At 46.8% G+C, this 25,888-nt stretch overlaps 1 protein-coding gene across 4 annotated transcripts in view; it reads right to left on the minus strand.

The window, feature by feature from the left end:
- Window positions 1-4,914: 4,914 nt before the first annotated feature.
- UBE2H (ubiquitin conjugating enzyme E2 H) overlaps window positions 4,915-25,888 on the minus strand; it is a 53,230-nt gene continuing 32,256 nt past the window's right edge. For 2 of the 4 annotated variants that reach the window (XM_055808418.1, XM_055808419.1), the window contains 4 exons: window positions 18,595-18,634; window positions 17,841-17,893; window positions 13,839-13,967; window positions 4,915-7,279 (listed from right to left, as the gene is read on the minus strand). In XM_055808418.1, the coding sequence (XP_055664393.1) occupies window positions 7,155-7,279; window positions 13,839-13,967; window positions 17,841-17,893; window positions 18,595-18,634 (347 nt within the window). In that variant the 3' untranslated portion in view covers window positions 4,915-7,154. The remainder of the gene's footprint in view (window positions 7,280-13,838; window positions 13,968-17,840; window positions 17,894-18,594; window positions 18,635-25,888) is intronic. The other 2 variants (XM_055808420.1, XM_027783701.2) reach the window with 1 other exon arrangement.

Genomic DNA, 25,888 nt, shown 5'->3' on the forward strand with positions numbered 1-25,888 from the left:
GTGCCCAGGGAAGGCCCCTGAGATCCCAGGATGATCTCCAAGCCAGGAGGCACCTTGATGGCCTGCATGGTGCCAATCCAAGCACAGCGTGGGGCCCCTCAGCACTGGGCTCATCCCTCTCCCCAGCACCATCAATATTCCGGCTCCACAAAGCTACGGCCGAAATTTTGTCGAGGCCTCAGCCCATGTAAACTGAGCGGAGCAAATGGCTCTGTTTAAAAATTTACATCATCTTCTTTTGTTCCTCAATGGAATATTTAATGTGAATGGACCTGGAAGAGCCTCTGGAAAGGTGGAGGGGGGTCAGGCGAAGCCGCCCCACCGGCGCTGAGACCCAGCGGCGCTCAGTGTGGGGGCTCGGCCGGGGCCGGGTTTCTTTCCGCAGCTCTTCTCTGGGCTCAGATGGGGATGGAAACGATAATGCAATATTGATGCGGAGGGATGAGGGAACGCAACCGAAGTACATTAGCCGGGGAGCCCTCCCCGGCGTGTTTTACAGCGCTGGTGAGGCTGGTGTTGGCAAACCCCCCCTCCGTGAGATCCCAGCTTAAAATGGGGTTGAAGGTCAGGGATGGGGAGGTGATGGTCATCATTCATCCTGATGGGTATCACCCCAAGGTGGAATGTGCAGGGACGATCATCCCACCCCAGTGGGTTGAACCACCCCAGCTTTCTGAGGGATCTTGGTCTGGGGTGGGCGAGGGGTGCAGCTGCTCATCTCGGGAGAGGAAACCTGGGAGTGAAGGAGAGGAGTCTGGGACAAAAAGCTAAAAATTGGGAGGGAGCAACGTGGGGAGGAAGACTCCCCAGCTGCCCATGGGTCAAAATCACTGGTTATGGGGAAAACAGAGATATTTGTCAGCAAACATGCACTGAGCTGTGAATGTTCTCTGCAGGACCACTCCTGGTCACCTGGGATGTGGCAGGAGTGCCCAGGTCCTTCTTGGCCAAGGCCCATTTGGCAGCATGGCCACAGCTCCAGCTGCACCGTGCTCATGCTCCAGCTGGGCACGCACGTTTCCAGGCCGGCTGTGTTGGACTGGCACATCCAGTGCCGGCCTGAGCCAGCGCTTGGGGCCAGAATGAAGCGAAGAGGGATCAAGACCCTTCCCCAAACCCTGGTCCCTCCTGCCTTCCCCAAGGGGCGCAGGAGGTCCAGGGGGGCCCCAGCCCCGCTGTGGGGGGCCAAGCACAGCCGTCTCCTGCTGGAGCATCATGCATTAGTAATGGCCACCGATCCACCGGCGCTGACGGCATTTCTTCCAGCTGGGAGGAACAATTCGGCCAGTAACTGGAGCCGGCATGGGGCAGGCGGAGCAGGCTCAGGTGTCCCCCATGGCCCTCGGGGTCACCGCAAGTGGCCCATCTCGATGGCCTCGTGGGGCTCAGAGGTGGACGTCCCCCCAGGGTTGGCAGCCTGGGCCAGGCTGCAGCGCTGGCACCCCCCTGGGGTTGCATCCGGATGGGCGCGCAGCACCCCTCAGCTGGGGCAGGCCCCAGGGTCCTTTGGGTCCCCAAGGGGGATGGGAGCAATTTCTACAGTGGAAGGTCCTGGCAACCAGTGTGGGGACAAAGCCAGCAGGAGGGAATGCCCTGCTCACCCCACGGAACCAGAGCCCCAAGTGCCTCCCAGCTCTGTCACAGGGGCTGTACGGCTATGGGGATGGCACCCAGAGCTCTGTGATGAAGGCACCCAAAGCCCTGTGGGGATGTCACCCAGAGTCCTATGGGGATGGCAACCAGAGCCCCACAGGGATGTCAACCAGAGCCCTGTGGGGAAGGCACCCAGCGCCCTGTGAGATGGCAATCAGAGCCTGGGGGCCCCTTGGGCTCAAGGCTTTGCCCTCTGATGCCCTTCAGCATCGACACAGACAGGGCAGGGTGAGGCCTCTGGGTGCTCCCGGGAGCACTGAGCAGCACCCACCGCCAGCTACGGGTCCCTGTCCCCCTACGCCCACCCCGCACTGAGCCCCCCCAAGCAGCACCCACTTCCCCAGACCCCGTGGGAGCTCGGGCCGGGTCAAACCGAGCCCAAAACCGCCAGGGAGGGTGGTCGGACACCGGATGGCACTTGGTACCCAGGGGATGGTCGGGACAGAGCAGCGATGGGGCCGCTGCCCGGGGACAGGGAGGTGCCCAGGGAGGGCACCCAGCATCGGGCCCAGATCTGCCCTGTACTGGGCAGAGTGGGAGGCTACTGGTGTGGCACGGGGGCCACCTGCTGGGCAGAGGGGACAGTGCCACCCCCCAGCTGGCCCTAAAAGCCCCCCTAAAAGGGATGGGCACAGCAGGAGGGGACTGTCGGGGCTGTCCTCCCTTCCCTGCTCCCTCCTCCGGGCGAGGGGCAGAGGCCAGAGGACTGGTGGCCCTGGCAGGTGGCACTGGGACAGTATGTCCCACCCCCTGCACCCAGCACCACTCGAAAGTGCTCAGGGCTGCCAGGCTGGGTGCTGGCAGCAGGTGGCACTGGCATGACATGGACCTGCCACCCTGTCCCCAAGATGGGTGACTAACAGCTCTGGCTGGCACAAGGGAAGCGTGGGGGGAGGTGGAGGAGGATGGAGAGGAAGGTCTTGCTCAGCTCCAACAAATTTGGGACAGCAACTGCAGAAAGTTAAACCAGGATGAGGACAAGCCACAGGCCAGGCTGTTGTCCCCCTTCCCTGGCCCATCGCCAGCCCTGAAATGCCAACTCGGGGGTCCTTGAACCACTCCCGGTCACATCCCTTGTATACGTTATCGCAATCCCCACATAACATTGAACCAGCAGGCAGTGTGATTACACAAGAACAGCCACCTCTGCCATAATTACTGGCCCAGGACACCGAACACTGCTCCCACGATGGCTGCAGCATCTCGAGCAGCATTACCTGTAATGCCTTGTCCTGCTGCAAGAAGAGACCTTGAAAGAAATCCACCCAACGAGGCTGTGCAGCTGGAGGGACTGGGAGGGATGGATGCCCTGTGGCTGCACTGATTCTTCACTTCCAGCAGAGACCCTAAAAATCAGCTTCGGTGCCATGACTGCAGCCGCTGGGCATGGAAGGACGTCAGACAGCCGCTTGCAAATAGCTAGAGAAGGAGCCAGCTACATCAAGCACTACCATCAGTATGTTGGCACATGCAACAGCTTCTGCTTCCACCTCCAGCAGATCACCTCCAGGCAGAAGATACCCTGGGAGGGCTTTGATCTGGCATAGATGGGCCATGAGTGAAGTCCTGGTGGGATGCAGAGTCAATGCCACAAGGTCCAGGGTCCTTCCTGCTAGCTCAAGCTCTCGGCGATCAAGCACCAGCCAAGCTTCAAGGTATATACATATTTTATTTTAAAAAAAGTTTACAGTTCTTTAATTATACATAACTATTGGAGAGATTATACTCTTAGAGAAGAGGCATTTTGTCAGGGTGGCAGATGTGCCCACTACCATCAACAATGCAAGAAAAAGAGGAGAAAAAAGAAAAATAAAAAATAAAAAGCCAATTCAAACAAAGGGCAAAACACCCCTGATCTCTTCAAGTATCACATGATAGGTACCAAACACAGGCTGTAAAATCATGGCCATTTCTCATGCTGCAAACACCCTTGCTAAAGTGCCAGCAGAACTTGGATGAGAAAAAGAGAAGCAAAAAATAAAAGAGAAAACTCGAGTACCTCCCAGCCTTCCTGACAGTCTGCGAGGAGGGTCCCTGCCGATGGATGACACTTGCCAGGCAGGGATGGATGGGAAGGGGAACCCTGTCTCCCCAGCATGTGTTAAGGGATGGGTAGACATGTAAAGAAGAGAGAGATGAGTTGGGGTTCAACCACAGACATGGTGGAGGCTGGCAGACAACAAGCCCATGCCATACCAGGCTGATGGCAAAGCTCTGCTCAAGCCTGTCCCCGCACCAGCATCTGCTGAACTGACCTGGGGCTCAGGAAAAACTCAGCACGGAGGGTCACTGACTGACCCCGAGGCACCAGGTGCCACCATCAAGGGACACGGCAACTCAGCTTTTCATCTCACACAAAATCCTCGACGGTACGAGGAGACATTACAGGAATAAAAGCCAAAGGTTGTTTCCAAACCAGCACCAAGGGGCTGGTGGCAAGTTTTGGTAGCAGGGAACTCAATCCAGGATCCATCACGGGCTGGCTGAGAAATTCCCATCATGCAGACAGAGCACAAGGTCACACCACTGTTTTCCGAAGAAAAAAACCATCCAAAAAACTCAAGATGACCCCGAAAAAAGAGAGCTATCTTGCTTCAGTGTGGCTCCACCTTTTCTTCCAGACTACGCAGGTGAGTTTTATTTACAAACTGTTTGGGAGGGAAGTTTCTTTTGGGAGAAGGAGGGAAATTTGGGGGGTAAAAAAAAAAAAAAAAAAAAAAAAAAGTGAAAAATGATAGAGGGGAAGAACCAGAGAGGTGCAAAGGAGCCAGGAACAGGCTTTCCTGACCCACAGAGCAGACCCCAATCCAGCCTATCCCCTAGAAGCATCTTACATCCAGGACAGACATTTTTACACGCAGCATTTTGGTAGCCACGTTTTCCTCTGCCACTGGGCACAGTGCAAGCCTCTGTGCCGGGGCAGCGACCTTTGCCACAGCTCAGGAGTGTTGGGGAGAGCCGGACACGTTTTCGCAGCTCTAGAGCCATTGATCTGCCAGCCCACACAGCTCAGACCAGCTCCACGAGCCCCGCAGTGTCCTCGCATCCAGGCCAGGAGCTGGCCCAGGCAAGCTGCAGCTTTACCGCTATTTTTTTTTTTCTTTTTGGAATCCCTGGTTAGCAGAATATGTTTCACGAAAGGAGGGGGGGAACATGCAAGTGGTCAGGTGCACTAAATCCATGTTAGGGGATGGTGTGACGGGGAAGAAAAACCTGGAATAGAAGGGGGTGAGGTAATTAGAACACTATTTTTATACAATATTGAAAAAATACAAATTTTTATTGTGATTTTTTTTTTTTGGTTTTTTTATCTTTTAAACTGATATCACCACCCAGCACTTACTCTACTCCTAAGTAGCACCTACAGTAAAGGTTATAGCACAAGCAAACTGCTAGGTCAGCAGGTAAGCAAGTTAAACAGTGCCAGCAAAACGTGGCCCCTCCCTCCCCAAAGTAATGAGAAAAACAGCGTGCTAGATAAGAGTTAAGTACACCATTACATGTTAAATAGTTAATATTACCCTTCCGACAAGCCACAAATGCTAGATAGAGAACTTCAGCACAGTCACTAGCCACAGCCCTAACATTACTGCTTTAAAATAAAAAGGGGGAAAAGGAGAGGAAAAACCTTTGCTTCATGCCCGTAATTAACATAAAGGAAATTCTTTATATATTTTTATTAAGGAAAATCATGCTAAAGCAAAGTGGTACTTTACGAGGTTTGTTTTGGTTTTTTTCCCCAAAATAAAAAAAATAACTCGATTGTGCTTTATGAATTAGAAATAGGATTGTAACCTTCCAATCCCTATGACTCAAAACTTGGTGGCATTTCTAAAGAAAAAAAAAAACCCAACCAAACCAAAACCACCCAAATCTGGGAAAATGACAAATGTACCAGTCTGACATTCAAAACTCTGCTCGAGAGTTGCTCAGGGTGGGTTGATTCTTCCATGCACTGTCCTGTAGGCTGCACCACAAATTAAAATATCTTATCCAAACCTCTCCGAAACCCCAAAAGAATACAGCAGGTAACATCCACCTTCAAAAATTCCTCTTAGTCTGAATCTCCAATGCACAATTATCCAAATTCAAGTATACCGGCATCCCAGGTAGACATTTACTATATTAGGTTTCATAGCATCTAAACAAAACAAACAAAAATCTCAGCTTGCTGAAAGACACCAGGAGAAATCAAACATTTCAATTCAGAAGTATCCTGGGGGAAAAAAAAACCACCAAAAAACAAACAACAAAAAAAAAAACCCAGAGCAGATTCACTTGCTTCCTCAATTGGTGCTTTTAGGCTTTTTTATTCATCTCAAATTTTTCTAGATCATACTCTTTGTTAACTTTTAAGAAATTTTAATCCTGTTGTACACACACAAGCAGATGGCTACCAAGCTGGTGCAGAAGGGGGAGGAAAAAAGGAAAATAAAATCAGCGCCGATGGATTCATGGACCACAGCCAATGGGCCAGTCTTCGTGGATCTGAAGCTCTCAGCAAGGCTAATCCATCTGGTCAGAGGACCCTCTTAGGAGATGGAGAGTGTTTGCGAGGTGTTTAACCATACTTCAAGCAACAGAAAAAAGCAAACTTGAAGCCATTAAAGGGCAGCAGTTTCAAAACTATGACAAAGTAAGAGTTTCACTTCACATGTGCTCCAGCTAAATCAAAGCACTGTTCAGAGAGCATCATTTGTGGTTTGTGTTTTTGTTGGTGGGGGGTTTTTTTTGGTTTTTTGTTTTGTTTTTTCCTCCCGAAAAGGGAACAGCTTGTAATCCAGACCAAGAAAGTGAATAACATCCAGATGAAGGCTTTCAAAAGTCCCAAAAGCAAACAGACCAGTGGTTGTCAGTCCTTACAGTTCAGAAGGGCAGGCAGGAGTCCACATACAAAAACGGACTTAAAATCCAAGTCAAATTTTTAAGCTTCAATGCTCTGAATAGCTCCATGCATTTGTATTGTTTATTTTTGTTTGTTTTTTTTTTTTTTAAATGTGACTCCATGTAAAATACCATCAGCAAGGTTGACCTGAAGGAGCAGCTTTTATTCCACTGTCTGATCTACACGGTTAGTATATCATCCCCCAGATTTTATACTTTGAGAATATGCTGTTCCACGTTAGCATCCAAGGTGGTGTCTTTGGAAACATTGATAAGAAAGCAAACATCTTTTTGCTAACTCCCTACCTACCAGGGCAGCTGTTTTAGCTGACAGTTCAGTAGCACACAAGTTGACTTGGCCAAATGGAATCTGAATGCATGCATTTGGGCTGCATATTGCTACCAAAATGGAATGTGGGAATATGCTATGCACCTCGGGTTCGAGAAATGACCAAGAAAATCAAGATCTAAAGGGTGATATATATATCTCAATGCTATTATTCATAAAAACCTTGTTTAGTAATAAAAAAAATTGCTTTGTTTAAATATGAATATTATAGTCTGCTTCTCATGGTTAGGAAATTAGAGTCTCTCTGAAAAGCAGGTTGCCTCTTCTACTACAACTCCATGTCCTGAGCCTCATCTTCCGAGAAGTCAGACATGGAACTCTCAGATGAGCTGTCCCCGGTGCCTTCTTCCTGTTCTTTTAGTGCTTCTTCTGTTGCATATTTCTGAATGTATTCTGCATGTGACAGAAAAGACAAGACATATAAGCAGCATATATTCAACAGTCAGAGGATGACTGAACAACAACTAACAGCTGGTTGGGTCACATCATGTTTGATAAGTCATATAGATTACTGTATTTCTCAGACCAAAAGCAGCATTGTCTAACAACATGTGAAAACAGCTAATGGAGATCTTAGAGACGTGCAAGACCCTTGAAAACAAGTACGATCCCAACGCTCCTATGCCAGCGTCACGCACAGTGTAGCTGGAAACAACCCAACTCTTCCCCTGTACGGTGTATCTCACTTAATAGGACAGGATTCAATTTACTGCCAAAATAGGAGCTACTGTGGTGACCTAGAGAACAAGCCTAAAAGCCATCAAGATGTCACTATGCAGCCTGACTTTATGAAATGAAGATCAGAGAGTTTAAACTGATAGGGCAGAACAACCATCAGTGAAGTCAAGCTGAGAGCCAGACTAAACTCTGCATAAACAAAGTGTAAAAATGGATTGACAGAGAAAGTGGAGCAGAAATCTACTGCAGGAATAGCTGCACTTTTTTTTTTTTTTTTCCTTCTTCTAAATGACAAGTAAAAGCTCCCTCCCCCAGCCCCAAAATAAACGTGGGTCTGCCCCAGGCTCTGTTTTCAAAGCACAACCCTTGCAACCTGCTTCACATCTAACAGCAGCCACAGGATTAGCTGAGAAGGACCCGCAGGGAGGAGGGCCACCGCACTGCAGGTCACTGACGGAAAGAGTGTCTCACAGTGGGGTTCAAACCACACCAGCTCTAGGCACCCAGATCAACACTTTGAACTTCAGCCAGGAGCAAGCAGGAAGCTGTACAGCAAGCAAGAGAACTGGTTTACTGGGATTCCTGCAAGCAGGTAAGGTAACCCCTGCCAACAGTGGCTTGTGTGGCTTCCACGGTCACCTCTGTGCAGAGGGACAGAGCAAAAAGGCAACACGAAGTGATTCTGATCAGTCAGACTGAGTCTGGCAATCCCCTCCCACCCTTTGTGGCTGCAGGAGACTCGCCTCGTGCAGTGTCCCCTCTGGGATCTGAGGAGGGGTGGGTGTCCCCAGCCGGCAGGCTACCTTGAACAGAGAAAGCCTATTCCTTACACACATGTAGGCATGCAGAGTGGAGCAGAGGTGAGCACTTGGCACAAAACTGGGCTAAAGAAGGGGTGCTCAGCCTCAACTTTAAGTCTTCCTGTTATTTATTGCCTCTTTTCCACCTCACGCTGAGAAAGCAGCTTCATCGGATGAAGTGGCGATGTAACCTCAGTATCCCAACAGCACAACCTCCACACTGCAGGTCAGGCACTTTGGGAAGGAGAGGGATGTGCTCATGTTGCCGTAGAGAAATTTCAGCTGTGAACTCGTTACCTTTCTGGATACGGAGGTACTAAAATACAACAAAGCCTCCTCCAAACAGCAGTATTAAAGACCCAAAGAAAGAGGGAACACCGCCATCCCTGTGTGCTCAAAGATGAGTCCCTGCGTGAAAATGTGAATGTCACATCCCAGTCCCAGCCCAACAGCCATCCCAAATGCATGCTCTTTAGTTCCTCCCAGGGAGTGAGATCCACAAGGAGCATCTCTCCTCCAGGAGCACAGGTTTTTTTCCATACTTTTTATTCCGTACTGTACTGGCAGACGGATGCACTGACAAAGCTGCAGGAGGACACTTCTAACACCAGATAACCAAGTGCTACAGGCACAGGTTTTAAAGACTGTGCTTTGCAGAGCCTGGCTGTTCTTAAAGCCATCCCTCCTTCCCTCTGCACTTCCATCCCGCAGCCTACCGGAAGGGAAAATACTCGGCAAGAGGTCTGCATCATTGTGGGTTTTTTCCACGTTTCTAAACCTGACATAAGGACACAGAGCCCAAACACATTACTCTGGCTTCAGGAGTATAGCATGGACAGAGCAAACCAAAGCCAACGCTTCATGGAAGAGTTGCCAGGATGGAGCAGCTGGTGGCCTTGGCAGACCTGCTCCACCCTGGAAAAAACTGTGAGAGCTAGCTGGAAGGTACTTTGGAGTCTAGTGTGCTTCAGCTTCTCCATCTAATGACGCACGCAGCTTCAGTCTGACTGTTTAATATACATTATTAACCTGCTCACTCGGACTACAGAAGCAGCTGTTCAAATCTGTTTTACAAGAACTTGTTAAGAACTGATAAAGTATTGATGGCAGCTATGTAAACACTGGAAAGCATGGAGCACTCAAGGTCTCGGATTGCCTTCAGGCTGCAGCCCATGAATATCAACAGAAAAGCACCCTTGTGCTCCATCCTCAGGGCCTGGGCACTGAGAACCCCCTTCTTGAAAGGTGCTCACCCGTGTCACTGTGGAGCCCAGGTCCTGCCCGAGCACATCCCTTGCCTGTACCAGAGAACAGGAGTTGCAGCGAATGTGGCAGGGATCATCTGCCAAAAGAGACGGACACTGCCAATTGAGATGAATTGGTGCGACAGACCTAATGGTTTAAAGATGAGAGAGACTAACTGAAAGAGGGACCCAAAAAAGCAGCGCGTCTTCACAGAATTTACACGGGAAGGTGGATTGGCAGATGACAAGCAGAGCTAAGGAGATGAGATGCTGACGTGACATATCCTTGTGGCGGCTACTCCCTTCCCATAGCGCTCCAAGAATGAATCTCCCTCTGGAAAAGGGGTGTTTACCCAGAGAAGTTGTTATTCCTTGCACAGTCCAGCAACTCATGTGCCTTTGCTGTAAGACTCTGGATGTCCTTGGATGACACAAGCATCCCCTTATTGGGAACCTTAGAAATACATTCCCTCTATGTTTACCCCAAACCCACCTAAACAAATGCTGTAGCTGCCTTGGGAGTCCCCAAACACAGCAGCCACAAACCAGTGACCATGGCAGGGAGAGGAGGCCAGCAGCACTTCTTCACTGACTGCTTCAAGTGCTCTCTGGGCCACTGGATATGTGGACATGGAAGCCACTGTTTCTTACTGTTGAGAAAGGCCTGCTTGAGCCTAAGTGAAAACACAACTTACAGAATCATAGAATGATCACAGGATCACAGAATGGTTTCGGTTGGGTTAAAGACCATCTAGTTCCAACCCCCCTGCCAGGTGCAGGGACACCTTCCACTAGACCAGGTTGCTCCCAGCCCCGTCCAGCCTGGCCTGGAACACTTCCAGGGATGGGGCAGCCACAGCTCCTCTGGGCAGCCTGTGCCAGCGCCTCGCCACCCTCACAGTAAAGAATTTCTTCCTAATATCTAATCTAAATCTGCCCTCTTTCAGTTTAAATCCATTACCTCTTGTCTTATGCTACAGGCCCTCGTAAAATGTCTGTCCCTATCTTTGAACAGCTTGAAGCATTTCAAACTTAAAATGCCACCTTCTATCCAGGAAAGCTACCAAGCTCCTGGGCTGGGTTTTTCTGAAGGTTTAATCTGGGAAAGGTCAAACTTCCAGGGAGCTTCTTTGCTGAACGTGGCATTGAACTTGGATCTACAGTCTACTAAGTGAAGAAAACTGAAACATCTAAATACTGACAAACCGCATTTCACAGTAGCCTGTTCAAGAAGGAAAGCCTCGATGCACCCATTCCTACCCAGGAAACATCGCTTTGATTCATCTAGTTTTTAAACCCTGGAGCAACAAGAATAAGCTGTGGTTATGCCCCATGGCTGGTATATGCCTGTGAGCCATACTGGCATTTCAAACGACTCTACTGGAACTTCAGGGCTGACACATGGGATGGGAGAACTGCTCCCAGAGGTATCCTCTGCTCCCAGCAAACACAGCTTGCCCTTCAGTACCCTTCAGCTGCTGTTACTCAACACTGCCACTCTCCTAAAAGAAGTTTTCATACTGGATCGACCAAAGAAAAAGCAGACCACACAGGAGTTAAGCACCAATTCCCAACAACTCAACACAACCAAATGTTGAGCCATTTTTGTGTGTCTGAAGCCCACCCCCTGGTGCTCTACCAGTGATCAGGCAAGACATCTCACCAAGGACAGCCAGGGAGATTTTAAAGGAGCACTTGGCTCTGCACTGTTGAACTAATTCATCTAGCTGAAAGCTCTAATGCTAAGAATCACAGTCTCCAGCTGTATATTGGTAATATTAATGGATATTTACAGTTTCACGATAAATCCTTACTTGTCTGGGTCTCATGCCAAGAATCACAGGAACTAAAAATCTCAAAGCCTATACCCATCTCTTCACTACCATCATGTCAAAGAACTGTTCTATGTACTCATAACTAAAAAAATGAAGAAAAGCAGCAATAAATTATGTATTTGCACTACTGAGTTTCCCAGAGTAGAGAAGCTGCTACAATCCATCGCATCAATTTTAACATGTCCAAGGCTATTTTTAAAAATGCTACAATATGAGGAATGACAGTGTTTAGCTCTGTATTATACTTGTCACGCAAGCCTGGGAAGAGACAGAAGAGGCAGGGCTCTTTGCTATATGGAACATGAGACACATTGCAAGCACTTAAAACTCCTTCCATATCATCTTCACAGCCTGTACCTGGCTGTCAGGATGGAAACAAGGGAGCAGACTATCCCATTTAGCCTCCCTGAGGGAGGTCCTCAGATCTTCCTTGAAGCACCTGCTGTTGGCTAGTATTAAATTTATTTGCTTTTTTTCCAAGGGTGTATCTTTTTTTATTCCTGTTTCATTAAAGCATAAAGGACACCCAAAGCGTCCCTTGTGTTGGCTGGCCCTGGAGATTTTGTCTGACAAACCATTTTGCCTGGAAGCTTGTTCATATGAAAAAAACAAGACAATGGACTTCAGGATACTGAGCAGGCCAGATCTGCAGGGTAGTTCTTACAATCCTGTCATGCAGCTGTCAGAAAAGGCAAGCAAAGTGGGCTGAATAACTCAGTATTTAAATCACAGCTTTGCTTGGCCTCATTTGTAGTTCCACCCTCAAACAAAAATTGCAGCTGATGAAGAGTCATTTCACATCAGAACAAAGTGACTGGAGGTTTAAACACTCCAGAGTGACGTGGCAGAGCTGATGGAAGGACTCCACCACCAAATCCCACGTTTTTCTGGGATACCTACACTCTCCAAAACAAGTGAGTTTCACAACACTCCGTTAGGAAAGCTGCTACCCCACCTCACACCAGGAAGAATATTAGATTGTGCTGCTCACGGAGGCTCTCCTTGTTGAGCAGGCCTTGCAAACCTTTTTGGCAGGGCTCCCACAGACAAACAAGTTTTATGGTTATTCAGTAACAAAAGAAAAAAAAATCAGGTGGTCACAGTCTCTTAAAATCTTAGTTGAAGACCAAATCTGGACCAAAGGCTGTAGATTTCCCACCACTAGATTAAATGCTGATTGCATTCACTGGATGAGGGGAGACGAGGGGAGAAATAAAGTCCGTGGCCTTCCCACAGGCTTGTCACATCAGGAAATGGTGTCCTGCTCCTGGCTGCAGGCAGCTCATTCCAGGGAAGGCAGAGAGCAAATTGAAAGCCCAATTCTTATTTTTTACCTTATTTTTTGTTTCCATGACTAATTAAATTTGTGCCTCACTAGCTTGCTAAGACAGTCCTATCGCCAGGCTTATCCAAAGTATTTGAAAGTCCTTAGTGGGAGTCTTCCCTGATCCCAAGGACATACTATTTCTCAGCCTTGTCTAACGTCCTTACAACCCTTCCAGGAGCAGACAAACCAGCACCCACCTACCCTCACCAGTCACTGTTAATGTTTAGTCTGGGCTCCCCCCGCTGAGTTACATGCCTGTGACCACATCCTGCTCACAATGATCACAGGATAAATCATTCCTTTCCTCTTTGAAGGCACCTTTGACACAAAGTTCATACCCTGCTCGGTCCTCTAAATTAAAATCCTCCAGTTCTTTCCCTCTCTCTTCTTAAGACACATCTTCAAGACTGTCTGCCCTTGTTACACCCTGCCAGACTTCACTAATTGGTCTGCAGCTTTCTTAAATGGAAGTCCCTGAAGCAGGCACAGCACTAGTAAGCAGCAAGGAAGGATTACCTGGTATTTACCAGAAATTCCTGCTCTGTCACAGTACCAAAGTGCTTTCTGCAACAGCATCACCAATTCCTTGATTGCTGCTCTAAGATCACTTTCCACGAGCTGCTAACACACCACCTTCTATCCAGTAATTGTGCAACTGGATGCTTCCATGTAAGTTTAGCACTTTTCCTTGTCCCTTCTTTGGTCACGCACCTTTTCTTCTGAATCGTTTCTCTGATCTCCCCACATTGTGTTAAAACCTAACCTAGTCTGCTTACAGCCTCCTTGCTTGGGGTCTGCTAATGATTTAAAACCCCTGCCCCACATACAGCATACACCACAGCAGCAGTTCATCCACCCCTTACTTCAGATTATTTATTTTTTTTCATCCACAGTTCATCCACCCCTTACTTCAGACTATTAAATACCCCCATTTAAAGTGGATGGGGCTCCTGTAATGTGAAGGGATGGGCGCTGACACACAGATGTGCAGCAAAAACAGCCCTCATTCCCCCAGGGTGGAATCACAGTAATGCCACTTATTCTGCACTATGTTATTTATGCCCTTACCTTTAATTTTCTGTTTGTACTCTTCTGGTCGGTGGAGGTACATGGCTGCAGCGTCACCATTTAGAGGATCTATAGGGTTAGGGTAGGCCAGCAGCTGGGGCAGGAACGATTCAAATATATTGGTGAGATCTGCAAGTGAAAGACACAGTTGTTCATGTCCACAGACCCAGAGTCAGTCTGATTAATCATCCTGCAAACACCGGCACTGAAACAGCAGCACAAAGCTTCAAGAGCAAATGCACTGAAAATCTGGGCACAAGTTAAAATAAAGGAATTGGCATCAGGGAAAGCACATATGCAGTTGATAAGAAAGCTGCTGCTGCTGCTGGAGGTATGCTGCAGCTCCTCAGCTAACTAACTACACAAACCACTCAACATCCCAACAACGTAGACACAGGTATCTGTGGGTAAGCAAAGTGGAAGGACACAATTGTCTTGTTTCCCACTGAGGCTCAGCCCTGGCTTAAAGAAAAGGAAGAAAGAAAAACAGTGCTGTGCTTCATCCCTCACTGAATTCTTCTCCTACTTTTGCCTCCTTCTATTACCATCTTCAAATGTCTTATGCTCTGTGACTATATTGACGTATCCCAAGCACAAAGCATCTTCCAGAGCACTTTAGAGATGACTGTGTTAATAGAAAGAGCAACCAACAAGTCCCTCCTCCAACTCAAAACAATTTGCAGAATGTGAAGAGCTCACATTAACACCTTGGTGCCAGCTGGCATCTGTCACCAAATAATCCACAACAGGAAACATACTTCTGGTGCCGATGAGTAACTGTGGATACACGAAACCCTCTTCCCACATCCCTAAGACGACAAGTACCACACTTCAGCAGTGGGGGTGTTCAGAAAAAAGCCCTGCGTCATCATTCCTCCTCAGGGCCTTCAGAAGGACCACGCACACCCACACAGAGCAGAGATTAAACCCCCAGTGCAGGGCAGCATGCCAGGTTTCGCTTTAGCCTCTGGAGAGCTGCTGAGAGAAGCAGACCAGCATTTGTTGCGTGAGGTTTTCTGTTGGGTTTTGTTTCTGGATATCCTACATGTCTTCTATCAGGATCCCCCTTTCCCACCTAGTTAAAGGGAGTATCTCTTTCCTGGTGGCAGAGAAATCCTGCCTGTGGATGAGCATCACCAGTCCCCTCCAGCATGGATCAAAGTGGAGCTGTCAGAAGGGAAGCCCAACACTGCCTAGGACCCACCGTTTGAGCAGTTCAGCCATCTCAACCTGCCTCTACAGAAACAAGGCTGTGTGACTGTTCCTGAGGCCAGGCACAACCGAGCCTCACAGAGCTGCTGAATTCAACCAGATCTGACAGCAGGCAAGGATCTCTGACCCCTTAAAAGATTCATCAAAAATGGGTGGACAGGTAGGGGAAAGGTATCTCCAAGTGCTCTCCCTGTGCAAATGGTTACTCTGGCTCTGGGCTGCACCCACAGAAAACCAAGCTCTAACTCCACTGCCAGCAAATATACAGTCTGAGAAGAGCCATGCAGTAGGTCCAGGCAGATCTTCACCACTGCCCCATGTTACCAGCTCGACCAATTTCCTAATGGGTGTGTTTATTTCATCTTACTCAAGAGGATCTTACTCAAAAATAGATCTACATTCTGTCAGTTCTTCCCTCCTTCGTCAACATGTCTGGGACATAGAGACACTGTGCTAGGACTACTTCAGTCACCCATTCAGCATAAACCCTGCTGAGCAGGAGGAAAAGCCATGGCTTTATATACTCAGGAGCATAGGGTTCATTATAGCTGCATCACCCAACTGCATAAAGTAATGACATTGTTGGAGCAAGTCCAGAGGAGGCCACGAAGATGATCAGAGGGCTGGAGCACCTCTCCTAGGCAGACAGGCTGAGAGAGCTGGGGCTGTTCAGCCTGGGGAAGAGAAGGCTCCGGGGAGACCTTAGAGCGGCCTTCCAGTACCTAAAGGGGCTGACAGGAAAGCTGCAGAGGGACTTTTTACAAGGGCCTGTAGTGACAGGACAAGGGAGAATGGCTTTAAGCTGAAAGAGGGGAGATTTGGGTTAGATCTAAGGAAGAAATTCTTTACTGTGAGGGTGGTGAGGCACTGGCACAGGCTGCCCAGAGAAGCTGTGGCTGCCCCATCCCTGGAAGTGTTCCAGGCCAGGCTGGACTGGGAGCAACCTGGTCTAGTGGAAGGTGTCCCTGCCCCTGGCCAGGGGTTGGAACTAGACGGTCCTTAAAGTCACTTCCAACCCAAACCATTCTGTGATTCTGTGACTTCTAAGTGAAGGGGCAGAGACAACACTCTAGTGTCCTCCCTGCAGCTTCAAGGCATCCTGCAGCAAGGCAAAGGAGGTTTGCAATAAGATGACTGTCAAGTGATGCACTTTCTAATGTGAAGTTTCACCAGTTAGTGTGGAAGGTGCTCTGTACCTTCAAGTTGCCTCACACTTATTGCTGATACTGCAGGGAAAAATGCAGATTTTTGAAAGCTTGATGGTATTAATACACCACAAGCACGGTAAATACCAAGCTGTTTTTTCTTTACTTTGCAAGCAACAACAACAAAAATACAGCAGCACTCATTAGGAAACCTCTCACAGAAAGCCTTCTTATGAAATTGTTTGGAAACAGTGCAGAAACCCCACTGTGGCCGTCTGTGAGAGCATGCTGCAGAACAGGGTGGCTGTCCATGCATGGCTTCCAAAGCAGAATCCAGACTGCCAGAGCAGAAAACCAGCACCACTGTTACACTGGAGTAATTTTCTTTTGTCCAGCCATCCCCATGATCTGCAGGCGGCATTTAAGGCTGTGGAACAGCAGCACACACTGCACTGAGCTGGATTCTGCTACTGACTGAACCATGCAGGTTCATCCCCAGCGGAGGGCTTGGTTTACTAACACCGCTTTCACTCCTCCACCTTGCATCAGATCCTCCCAGGACACAAAAGCATCCTCTTCCTCCATTAGCAACACCACCTGGGTCATGGCTAAGCTGATCTCTCACAACAAAACCACGCGAAGCGTATGCCATGAACCTACTACATGAGGACTTAAGGTATTCTGATGAGGAGTAAAGTTCAATAAGTTGCTATAGCAATTTCCCACCCAGGATTCACCAATTCTGGTTATTTCCTTACAAACTGGGCTTGCAAGGAAGGTGAAGTAGCTTGTCTCTCTAGCAACTGCTTCAAAGCTTCAACTTACATAGGTAAAATCAGTTTTTCATAGAAGAATGTGAACGATTTGATGTGTGCCCTCTCCTGAACACTCTTCCACAAAGCCTAATAGGAACAGCTAAAGAACGTCACATTTTTAAAATGGAGCCAGCTTAGACTAGATACTCAGCTGTATTCCTTTTAACAACTTCAGCTTTCCCTAAACACTATTTTAACTGGTCTTCAGCTACCAGCTGATCATTTCGTATCTCTAAAAAGGGGAGTTATAGCCAGAAACAACCTAATGGGAAACCCAAGATGTTCTGCAGCAAGCAGCGCAAAGATGCAATAGCACCTCCCAGCCTGCAATGAAATGATGCTGCCATGATAAACAGGTACAGTTTCTGGTGCCAGCTTCTGCAGAAGTGAGATTGTAGCCTTGCACACAAAGAATACCAGCTTGAATGCATGCACAAAACGTGGATGGGGTAGCTGGAACTAGATTTCACTTTAGGTACAGACACTCCTCTCTTTCAATGCTGAATCATGGAAGGGTGCTGTTGTGCAGTAATGCCAAGCAATGGATTGAGCAATCCTTCGTGAGATTTATGAAATATTTTCACATCTTTAGTATAAAAATAGGTTACAAAAGTGTTTTCACACGAAAAAAATTTTCACATGATCTTGGCTCGCTGAGGAGTCTAAAACTTCAGCAAAAAAACCCCAACACCCCCCCCCCCCCAAAAAAAACCCAAAACAAAACCTCAAAACCAAAAGTTGGTCTAAGATCACCTGTCTCCAGCAAGCTGTGTTAACACACCAAATACCGATGTTCACGTGATCAGCTTTCAGGGAAATACCAAACTCACCATAGAGAGCTGTCCAAGTTTGATTGATTACATCTAGACATACAGTTCCTGACCTGAAACATATGGAAAGGATGGAATTAAACAGTCACACTCAAAAATACCCCGGGGGATTTAATACAATCTAACACCTCCCTTCCCCTGCTCTGCCTCTGCCCCACTGCTTCAGATAAGCTATGATTTACCTCTACCTTGTGGCTAACAGAGGGACAGCCTTTAACTACATGAATCTTCATACTCTGCACAAAAGAAAGTAAATTGGAGCCTTTACTGAGTTAGTTGGTCCATATGGGTCTCTGCTGAAGAGACTGGAAGCATAGGTGGCTTCCCTTAACAAACCTTAACTAAAGGAAATGTGGCAAAACATGTTATTTTTTCAAGAGTTTTAGTATAGATGTGAACTTCAGCTAAAGAGGGAGCTATGGCTTAGCTGACACTGTTCCTTCTTTCTAGAAAGCCGGCATGGTATCAATGAGGAGGGGAACTGGCAACCTTGAATTTTCTGTAAATCAAGCATTTTGCAATACAAAGACCACATCTGCAAGAAAGTCTGCAGCATGCAACTCTCTAGTCTTGCCCACAGCCTGACCCACTCCTGAAAGTTAACTTGCAAAATCTATGTCTATCACATCTCCCACTCTGGACTCTTAGATTGATGAAAGCATTATTCAACTCATCAGCATATTATTGTGAAGCCAAAATACAGTTAAAATTAGACAAACTCCTTAGAAGAAACACACACTAGGGATTTACTTACGCTTCGTCAATGTTGGGATGGAAAATTTTATTCATGAACCCTGCAAAGAGACAGACTGGTAAATACCAGAAAACAGCCAAAGATTTTTTCTGTTTTTTTCTTTTTTTTCTTTTTCTTTTTTTTTTTCTTTTTTTGTTTTTTACAAGACAAGCCTGGAATTTACTGAACAAGGACTAATCTGACTAGTTTCAAAGAAAACCCAGGCTGAGCTATATATAGCTATATAACCTTTAAAATACGCAGGCAACATTCTGACCCTAGGGTCCTTGTCCATTCCCTCAAAATTCAGCAAAACACTCTGCTTACAGTAAAGAACTGCCCATCAGCACAACAGAGCCCTCTTATCTGATGAAGTGTTTTTAAAAGCTGCAAGGATCTTTTGAATAAATACTAAACCAAAAACTTAAGTTCAACATTAAGATTAATTTTCTTTAATGTCTCAACAAAGATTTTTCTATGAACTTGAAGTTGCAACATTGTCTACATTTGTAAGCCATACAGGGGCAGAGAGTGGTACAGAGAGCTGATACTTCAAGTTTTGCATCAACACAGCAATTCATTCATCAGTTGGTACCTCTGATCTCCTACAAGAGAAAACAGCTCAGATGCAAGGTCTAGAATGAGAGAGCTCATCATGGCTTTGTCCACATTTCAGACTTACAGATTTCAGAGTGCTTTCTTTCTTTGGACTTGCAAATTAAATTGTTAAGAAAAGATCCTGTGGTTTCAACAATTATGACATCATGGCAGAAGATGCCTCGCACTTTAAAAGACTGTATCTGATAGCAGCAGCTAGAGGTAAGCTGCGGTTTCCAGCTGCCTACTTTAACCTCAAGTTCAAGACAGATGGCACCTCAAAAACACTCCCCTCCTCTCCCACAAATAGAGTTTATAAAACAAAAACATTAAAGGAATTATAACACACCATAGCCCATGTAGAAGTAAAGCACGTCCACCCCAAAAGCAAAGTTAAGTGTTTTGGATGATGGCTGTCAGTGGATGCAGAATCCAGCTTCCAAATTCTTCCCTTTCCTTTCAATAGGAGGAACTGAAACATCTGGGCATGGGACACGTCCTCAGCACAGAACAGACATGGAGCTGGGATAGAAAACTGGGTTTTCCAGTTATTTCACTGCCAAATGGATCGAGTATTCCATACTTCTGCTGGCTTGGCCAAATCATTTGGGATCTGCCCAGAAGGGCTACTGCAACCCTTGATCAGTCCCTGGTTAAGCTGCTTCCAGATCTTAGCATGGTGGGTTTTTTTTCAGAACTTAATATAAAATCATCTTTCCTCTATTGTACTGCCATCCCGCAGCCTACAAACACTGCCCATGTGGGAGTCACACCTTTCTGCAATAAGCAAAAACCTACTTAAGCTAATAGCAACTATTTCTTCTGACAAAGGTCCATGTTTATAAAAATAGGTAGAGAAATTTAAATTTAGGTCTGAGATAGTGACTCAATCCATTAAAAAAGCTCCTTCCAGGACTCAAAACACACAGAAGTTTTATCTCCAAAGCAGCCTAAAAAGTGTAGAAACACATCACTGTTTACCGTTCAGCAAACTCCCTGCCTTCACCACCTTTACCCAGCCACTCCAGGCAAGACACTGCAGTAGTGCTAATGCACCATCTCTGCCCAAACAAGCAGCGATCACAATTTGAGTGACAGCATGGTTCCCATCTGGGGTAAGAGCTGACATATGGATTTAACTCCCTTTCTTTCCACGTATTATGACACAAATATAATTACATGTTTACTTGTACTGCTCAGATTTTGCATAAATACAACGCAAGGCTGAAACGATGCCCGAAGCCAGAACAGTCTCTAAAAGAAGATCCGACAACTGCATAAACAACTCCACGCTAACAAGTGTCTTTCAGGAATACCTTGCCATGATTTAGCTTGAAAAACTGAAGCAGACTTAAAAAGGGAAGCTGTAGTTCCATCAAATATTTATGTTATGGCAGCTCTCACAAGTTTAAATCAGGTCACGGAGCCATTATGCTGGCACTGGAGAACTGCAGCAAGCACCGATCCTGATCCTAAATCCCATCTCTCTCTCAGAAAGTGGGAGGGAGGAAAGAGTTTCTGATAAAGCATAATGGAAGAGAGGATGGGGGAAGACACCAGGTAGCAAGAATATGACAGTAACGTGTAGATCTGCTGAATTAAACACTCTTTGTTCTGGTATCTGGGACACAGACTGGCTCTCTTTAACCCAGACAGACAGAGGCATCCCTCTGCCTTCTCTTATTTTGGTTTTGATCTCACCTATCTCCTAGTACCTTTACCACAGCCACCTGCAGCTGGTTGGACCAGGCTGTGCTGCAGACCCACCTGTAAGGTTTTAGTTAGCTCTTCCTTCACACGCTTCAGCATTTAAGTTGCACTCTATATCCAGGGAGATGAGATTAAGTTGTCTGCTGAAGCAGGTCCTGTGCTAGAGATTTGTAATTCTTCCCTGTCATCTTTGCATTCACCCAGGCAAGAAACAATCCCTTCTTTCACATTGTCCCTGGTCTCAAGCTTACCAAATGAAACAGTTGTTCTTCAAGAAAGAACACAAACATCCTCTCCCTGCACTCCTCACTTCCTAGGTTGTTACCAGATCTTCTTGCAACTCTTCCAAGGTCCCCCTGGCTCACTTTCACAGACACAAACTGCCCAAGCCAAGAGCAGCTCTGTTCATATCTTTCTTTATCCTGACCCAGAAACAAGCTTAAACTATTATCTCCCCCTTCATTTTAAATGTAAAGTCTCCTGCAGTGATAAAGTGCTAACATTGCTCCAATAATACTGACTTGCTCTGTATTTATTTTTACAAATATAAAAGACAAAGCAAGCATAAATATCCACATAAAACTGAAATTCCAATTCAAAGAAGAACCCAGGAGTTAAAAACCCCTCCCAAGCCAGCATAAACACTGGGGCAGGTTTACAACCAGAGTCTTGTACACAGCACACCTCAATTAATATACTGCACAGAACTCCAGGTGAGCACTCCATGAAGACTGCCAAGGAACAGGCTCTTGATTTTGGGTTCTCACCATGGCTCGGAGCACGGAGCCAAGGTCACAGCCTGAGTAGTCACGATTCTGTGTGCTGGACTGCCTGTAAATAATGTAACATTTCAAAAGAATATTCACACTGAACCCTGCAAAAGCCAATGCTTAGGAGGAATTTGAGCAGCGGAGTGGCTGCGGTCCACCCTTTCCATAGAGACACCGAGGCCTGGGATTGCTTTTGAAGGTAAAACAGGACTGCATAAAATCTGTATGGACAAAAAGCTCTTGGGTGATAACAGAAAAAAGCCCCATACATCCACGAAGGAGTTACACAACAGAAATGGACACATCATTTCCGATACTGGAAGATGCTGAGACCAATATGCAGACGCTGACCTTCAAAAATGCTGGTATTTCAGCAATAGCCCTGGAGTAATCACTCCTTGGGTTGACAAAAATCTTCGAAGAGAAGCACATTTTTAAATTAAAAATCAACTAACTGAAAGGTTCTCAGTCTTCCTTGGTCCTGTAAACACAGGAACATTCATAAAGCTCCAGCAGCTGGACGTATTCCAGTACGAAATGAAGCTCTTTTGTTCTCTTACCGTGCTCACACACCAACCGTGGTAGGGTCTGAACATCCAGGGCACTGATTCACAGTTGGGTCAAAGCAGCCACTGACACCAATAGCTGAACATGCTCTCCAGGTGAGCAAAACCACAGCGGAGAAACAGGGAGAAATTTCAGACTTATGTTGATGTCAACGTTTCTCTTGAACAACTCCAGACTAAAGCTCCCAGGAAATGGCCAGAAGGCACTGTGAGAACCAACATGCTGTCGTGAGCTGCTTTGCCAGCAAATTCTCCTCCAAGAGGCAGAGCCCAAATACCTGGATAACTTGGTGAATATGGAGGACTCCCAAGACACCTCTCGGTGCTCTCTGGAGCCGTTAGGCAGAAAGGTCCTGCAAGAGGTTGTTCCACATTGATTGTTCCCCTGTTGCTATGCCTACAGAGCTGGACAGTGATTTAGGAAGGGTCCCCTACCTTCATACAGCTCCTGTAGAATCACAGAATGGTATAGGTTGGAAGGGACCTTAAAGATCATCTAGTTCCAACCTCCCCTGCCATAGGCTGAGACACCTTCCACTAGACCAGGTTGCCTCATCTACCATTCTGGCAGAATAGACTCAAAACCTGGAGATAAGAGGGATCAAAAAACTGGGCTGGAGACTTCCTCATCACTCTTTCCACAGCTTCAGCTGCACAATACTGGCCTGCAGCAGCAGAAAGCTTTCTGCATTCCTCAGTGCTTCTCCTTCAAGTCAGTAACCTGCTGCAATCCAACGAGTGGTGATTCAAAAGGTGGCCTGTTGCTTATCTGAGCTCAAAGTACAGCCAGCTTAGCTGGTAGCTTGGGTGAGAAGTCCTCAAAAGACTTTTTTCCTGCACCACAGCTCTTCAAGCTGCGAGTCCTGCTAGCCCTGTGGAAGCACATGGGAAGGAGGAAAAGCACCATGCCAGCAAACACAGTGCATCTCATGCCTTCCAGCTTTGCGTCTTCTTGCTCAGCAGGGAGTCAGCTGCATGGCCGACCCACACCAGCGATAAATGCAAGAGAACTTCCCACCGGCTCTGGGGAACGTGCCAGAGTGGAGCTGGTTTATACCCACTTGCCCATCCCAAACTCACCACTGCTTGCCCACACGTCGGCTCTCTTCACTCATAAATAAAGCCAGCTGGACACTTCTCTATCTGAACAACTGTGACAGCAGATTCCTATCTGTGTACCGCCATGGTGCCAAACAGCCAACAGGACCAAGTGTACATAACCACGTCTGACTTCAGTGCAGCGAGACTGACAAGCCCCGAAGTTTTATTTTTAATGAGAGATTAAGGCCAGGAAACTGTTCAGGCTGCCTGGCTGGCGAGGTGGGAAGGTGGTTACAGTCTCTCTGAAGCAGGCAGGGCTGCACTGTGTTTTAAATACCACACCAAATCAACACGGCTTGGGCGACCACCCAAGGCTCGGGGCAGAACTACATGCACAGAGATCAGTACGTGAAAGAGCTTAGGTACAGCATAGAGAGGTCAAGAGCAGTGTTCTCCCTCTGCTTTTTTTAACCACTGGACAGCCTACCGAATGAAAAAAGATCTCCCAAGTACTCCTGCAGTGTTGCCAAAGAGCCAGACAAGATTAGTCTAAAACTAATGTTTACTACTTCCCCCACCCCAAACACCCCAAAGCCTGCAAGGGAACATGCATTTATTTATTTTACTTTTAAAACCACACTGCACTTATTTCAGAGACTACCTTCTTGTGTAACTGATCGCGAGCGTGCTATGCACCACAGGTTGAGAAACTGCGGTAGGAGATGGGGAAGAGGGCACAAGAGCAAGACCAGGAAGATCTCTGACCAGGCCTCAACTTCATACCTATTCCCCTCCGCAGACTAGGACAACTGGTTTAGTGAATGGCTGTTCCCCATTATAAGGGCACAGGATCTGCCCGCCTTGGAGGTATGCACCCTGTCCAGAGCTCTCAGGTCAGTAAGCTCTCATTGGCAAAGGCAAAGATTTCTTCTTTATGAAATTTGGAGGTCAGAAGCCCATTCAGTGCACTAACTACAGAGTCAAATGTAACACTGCGCACACACTGCACAGTTGTGGCGTGAAGTGCTGTGTAACATCAACTTGCTAACAGCAGAAGTAGAACAGTTTATATTACCATACTCAAATTCTAGTAGCTTTTCAAAACAATACCATAAATAAGCCTGTGACAACTTCACGAGGGAAGGATCAGGACAGGAATATATGACTGTAGCTGATGGAAAATAGCGGCAGAGCTATAAACTCTGGACCTCCTCCTCACAGTGGACTGCTGAGCGGTCCTTCTTGGAAGTGGAAAAGCAGCATCCACAAGCTTACAGACTGGTGCTAAGAGCAACAATCTCTGGAAAAACATGCAGAACTAGCACAAAGTAATTGCCCAGTATTAGTTCATCTCATTGCTTAGGTGCACCATCACCTGATGCCCAGGTTTCAGACACTGGCACAGAAGGCAGTGAATCTGTGCCATGTCAGGCTGAAAACACCTACCCCATTTTGTCAGTCTGTTCCCATTCTCTGATTGTAGCAGGGAATCTGCAGAGAGTACACAGTTGTGTGGAGTGGAGACAGGGATACAAATTACCCTTAGGTGTCTCGTCTTTCCCCTTAGACAAAGCTAAGTGTATTCGAAAGAACAAGCATTTTCACATCGCTTATAGGTCAGAATAAGGATCAACACACACAGGGAAGAGCAAGCTCAGAATGGTCACAGGCGATAAGTGACTCATGAAATTCTAAGTAGCAAAATGTAAGGCAATCCAGACAGGAGCTGAAAGTAAAAATAGCAGCTGCAGTTAAAAAGAAAAATTAAGCACAGGCCAGGAGAGATCTGTTAAATCCTGGCTGGAGCTAAACACTGCTTCATTCCTGTACTGGCTGCCACAACATCTCATTATATACATACACATACATATACGCACACACTTCCATATGTTTTGTGTACATACTAGGCATTTTGTTTTGCAAAACACTTAGGAGAAAGGTGAAATATAAATGCAAAATATCTGCAGATAACTGGGCCAGAGATGGAAGGAAAATGAGAACTGTGTATAAATATGCAGAACTTGTTCAAGAAACTGCGGCTCTGAGCATATTGTACACAAACTTTGCAGCTGTGACATTTGATTATTAAGAAACCAGAGTGACTCAGTGCCGGCCTAATATTTCTGCAGATTTTACCAATAAAATAAATGCCATGGTGCTTCCAGGTAAGGGCTCAGGCTCTAAGGTTTACATGTTTCTACTGCTCCTATCGTCTAAGTAGGACAGGACATTCACACTCTGCTTCCTCCCATGTTTATGGCATCAAAGAGCATTAATCTCCGGCTCTTGGCAGGCATATGGACTGATTAAAAACATACAAAATTTACACAAAGTGTTCTCGTGACTTGGGAGCTCAAAACAGTACTTCAAGTACTTCACAACTCCTCTTTGAAAAAGCAAGAACAGACGAGGCAGAAAGTTCCCCTGAAGATATTAAACCCCAGAGCGAAGGGAAAAGTAGTGAAGCAGTGCCAGCAGGGTTACTGAAATCATAAACAGCTCAAAAAGCATTGTCTAAGAGATAGCAAAAATGGAATGAGATATCTAGCAGGGGAGTGCTTTGGGTCCTCATAAGCATGCAGGGATATTTACATTAATTGAGAAAAGCATTAAGAGCAGCAGTATTCACTA

The sequence above is a fragment of the Falco peregrinus genome, chromosome 6 (assembly GCF_023634155.1).
Source record: "Falco peregrinus isolate bFalPer1 chromosome 6, bFalPer1.pri, whole genome shotgun sequence".
Taxonomy (NCBI): Eukaryota; Metazoa; Chordata; class Aves; order Falconiformes; family Falconidae; genus Falco; species Falco peregrinus.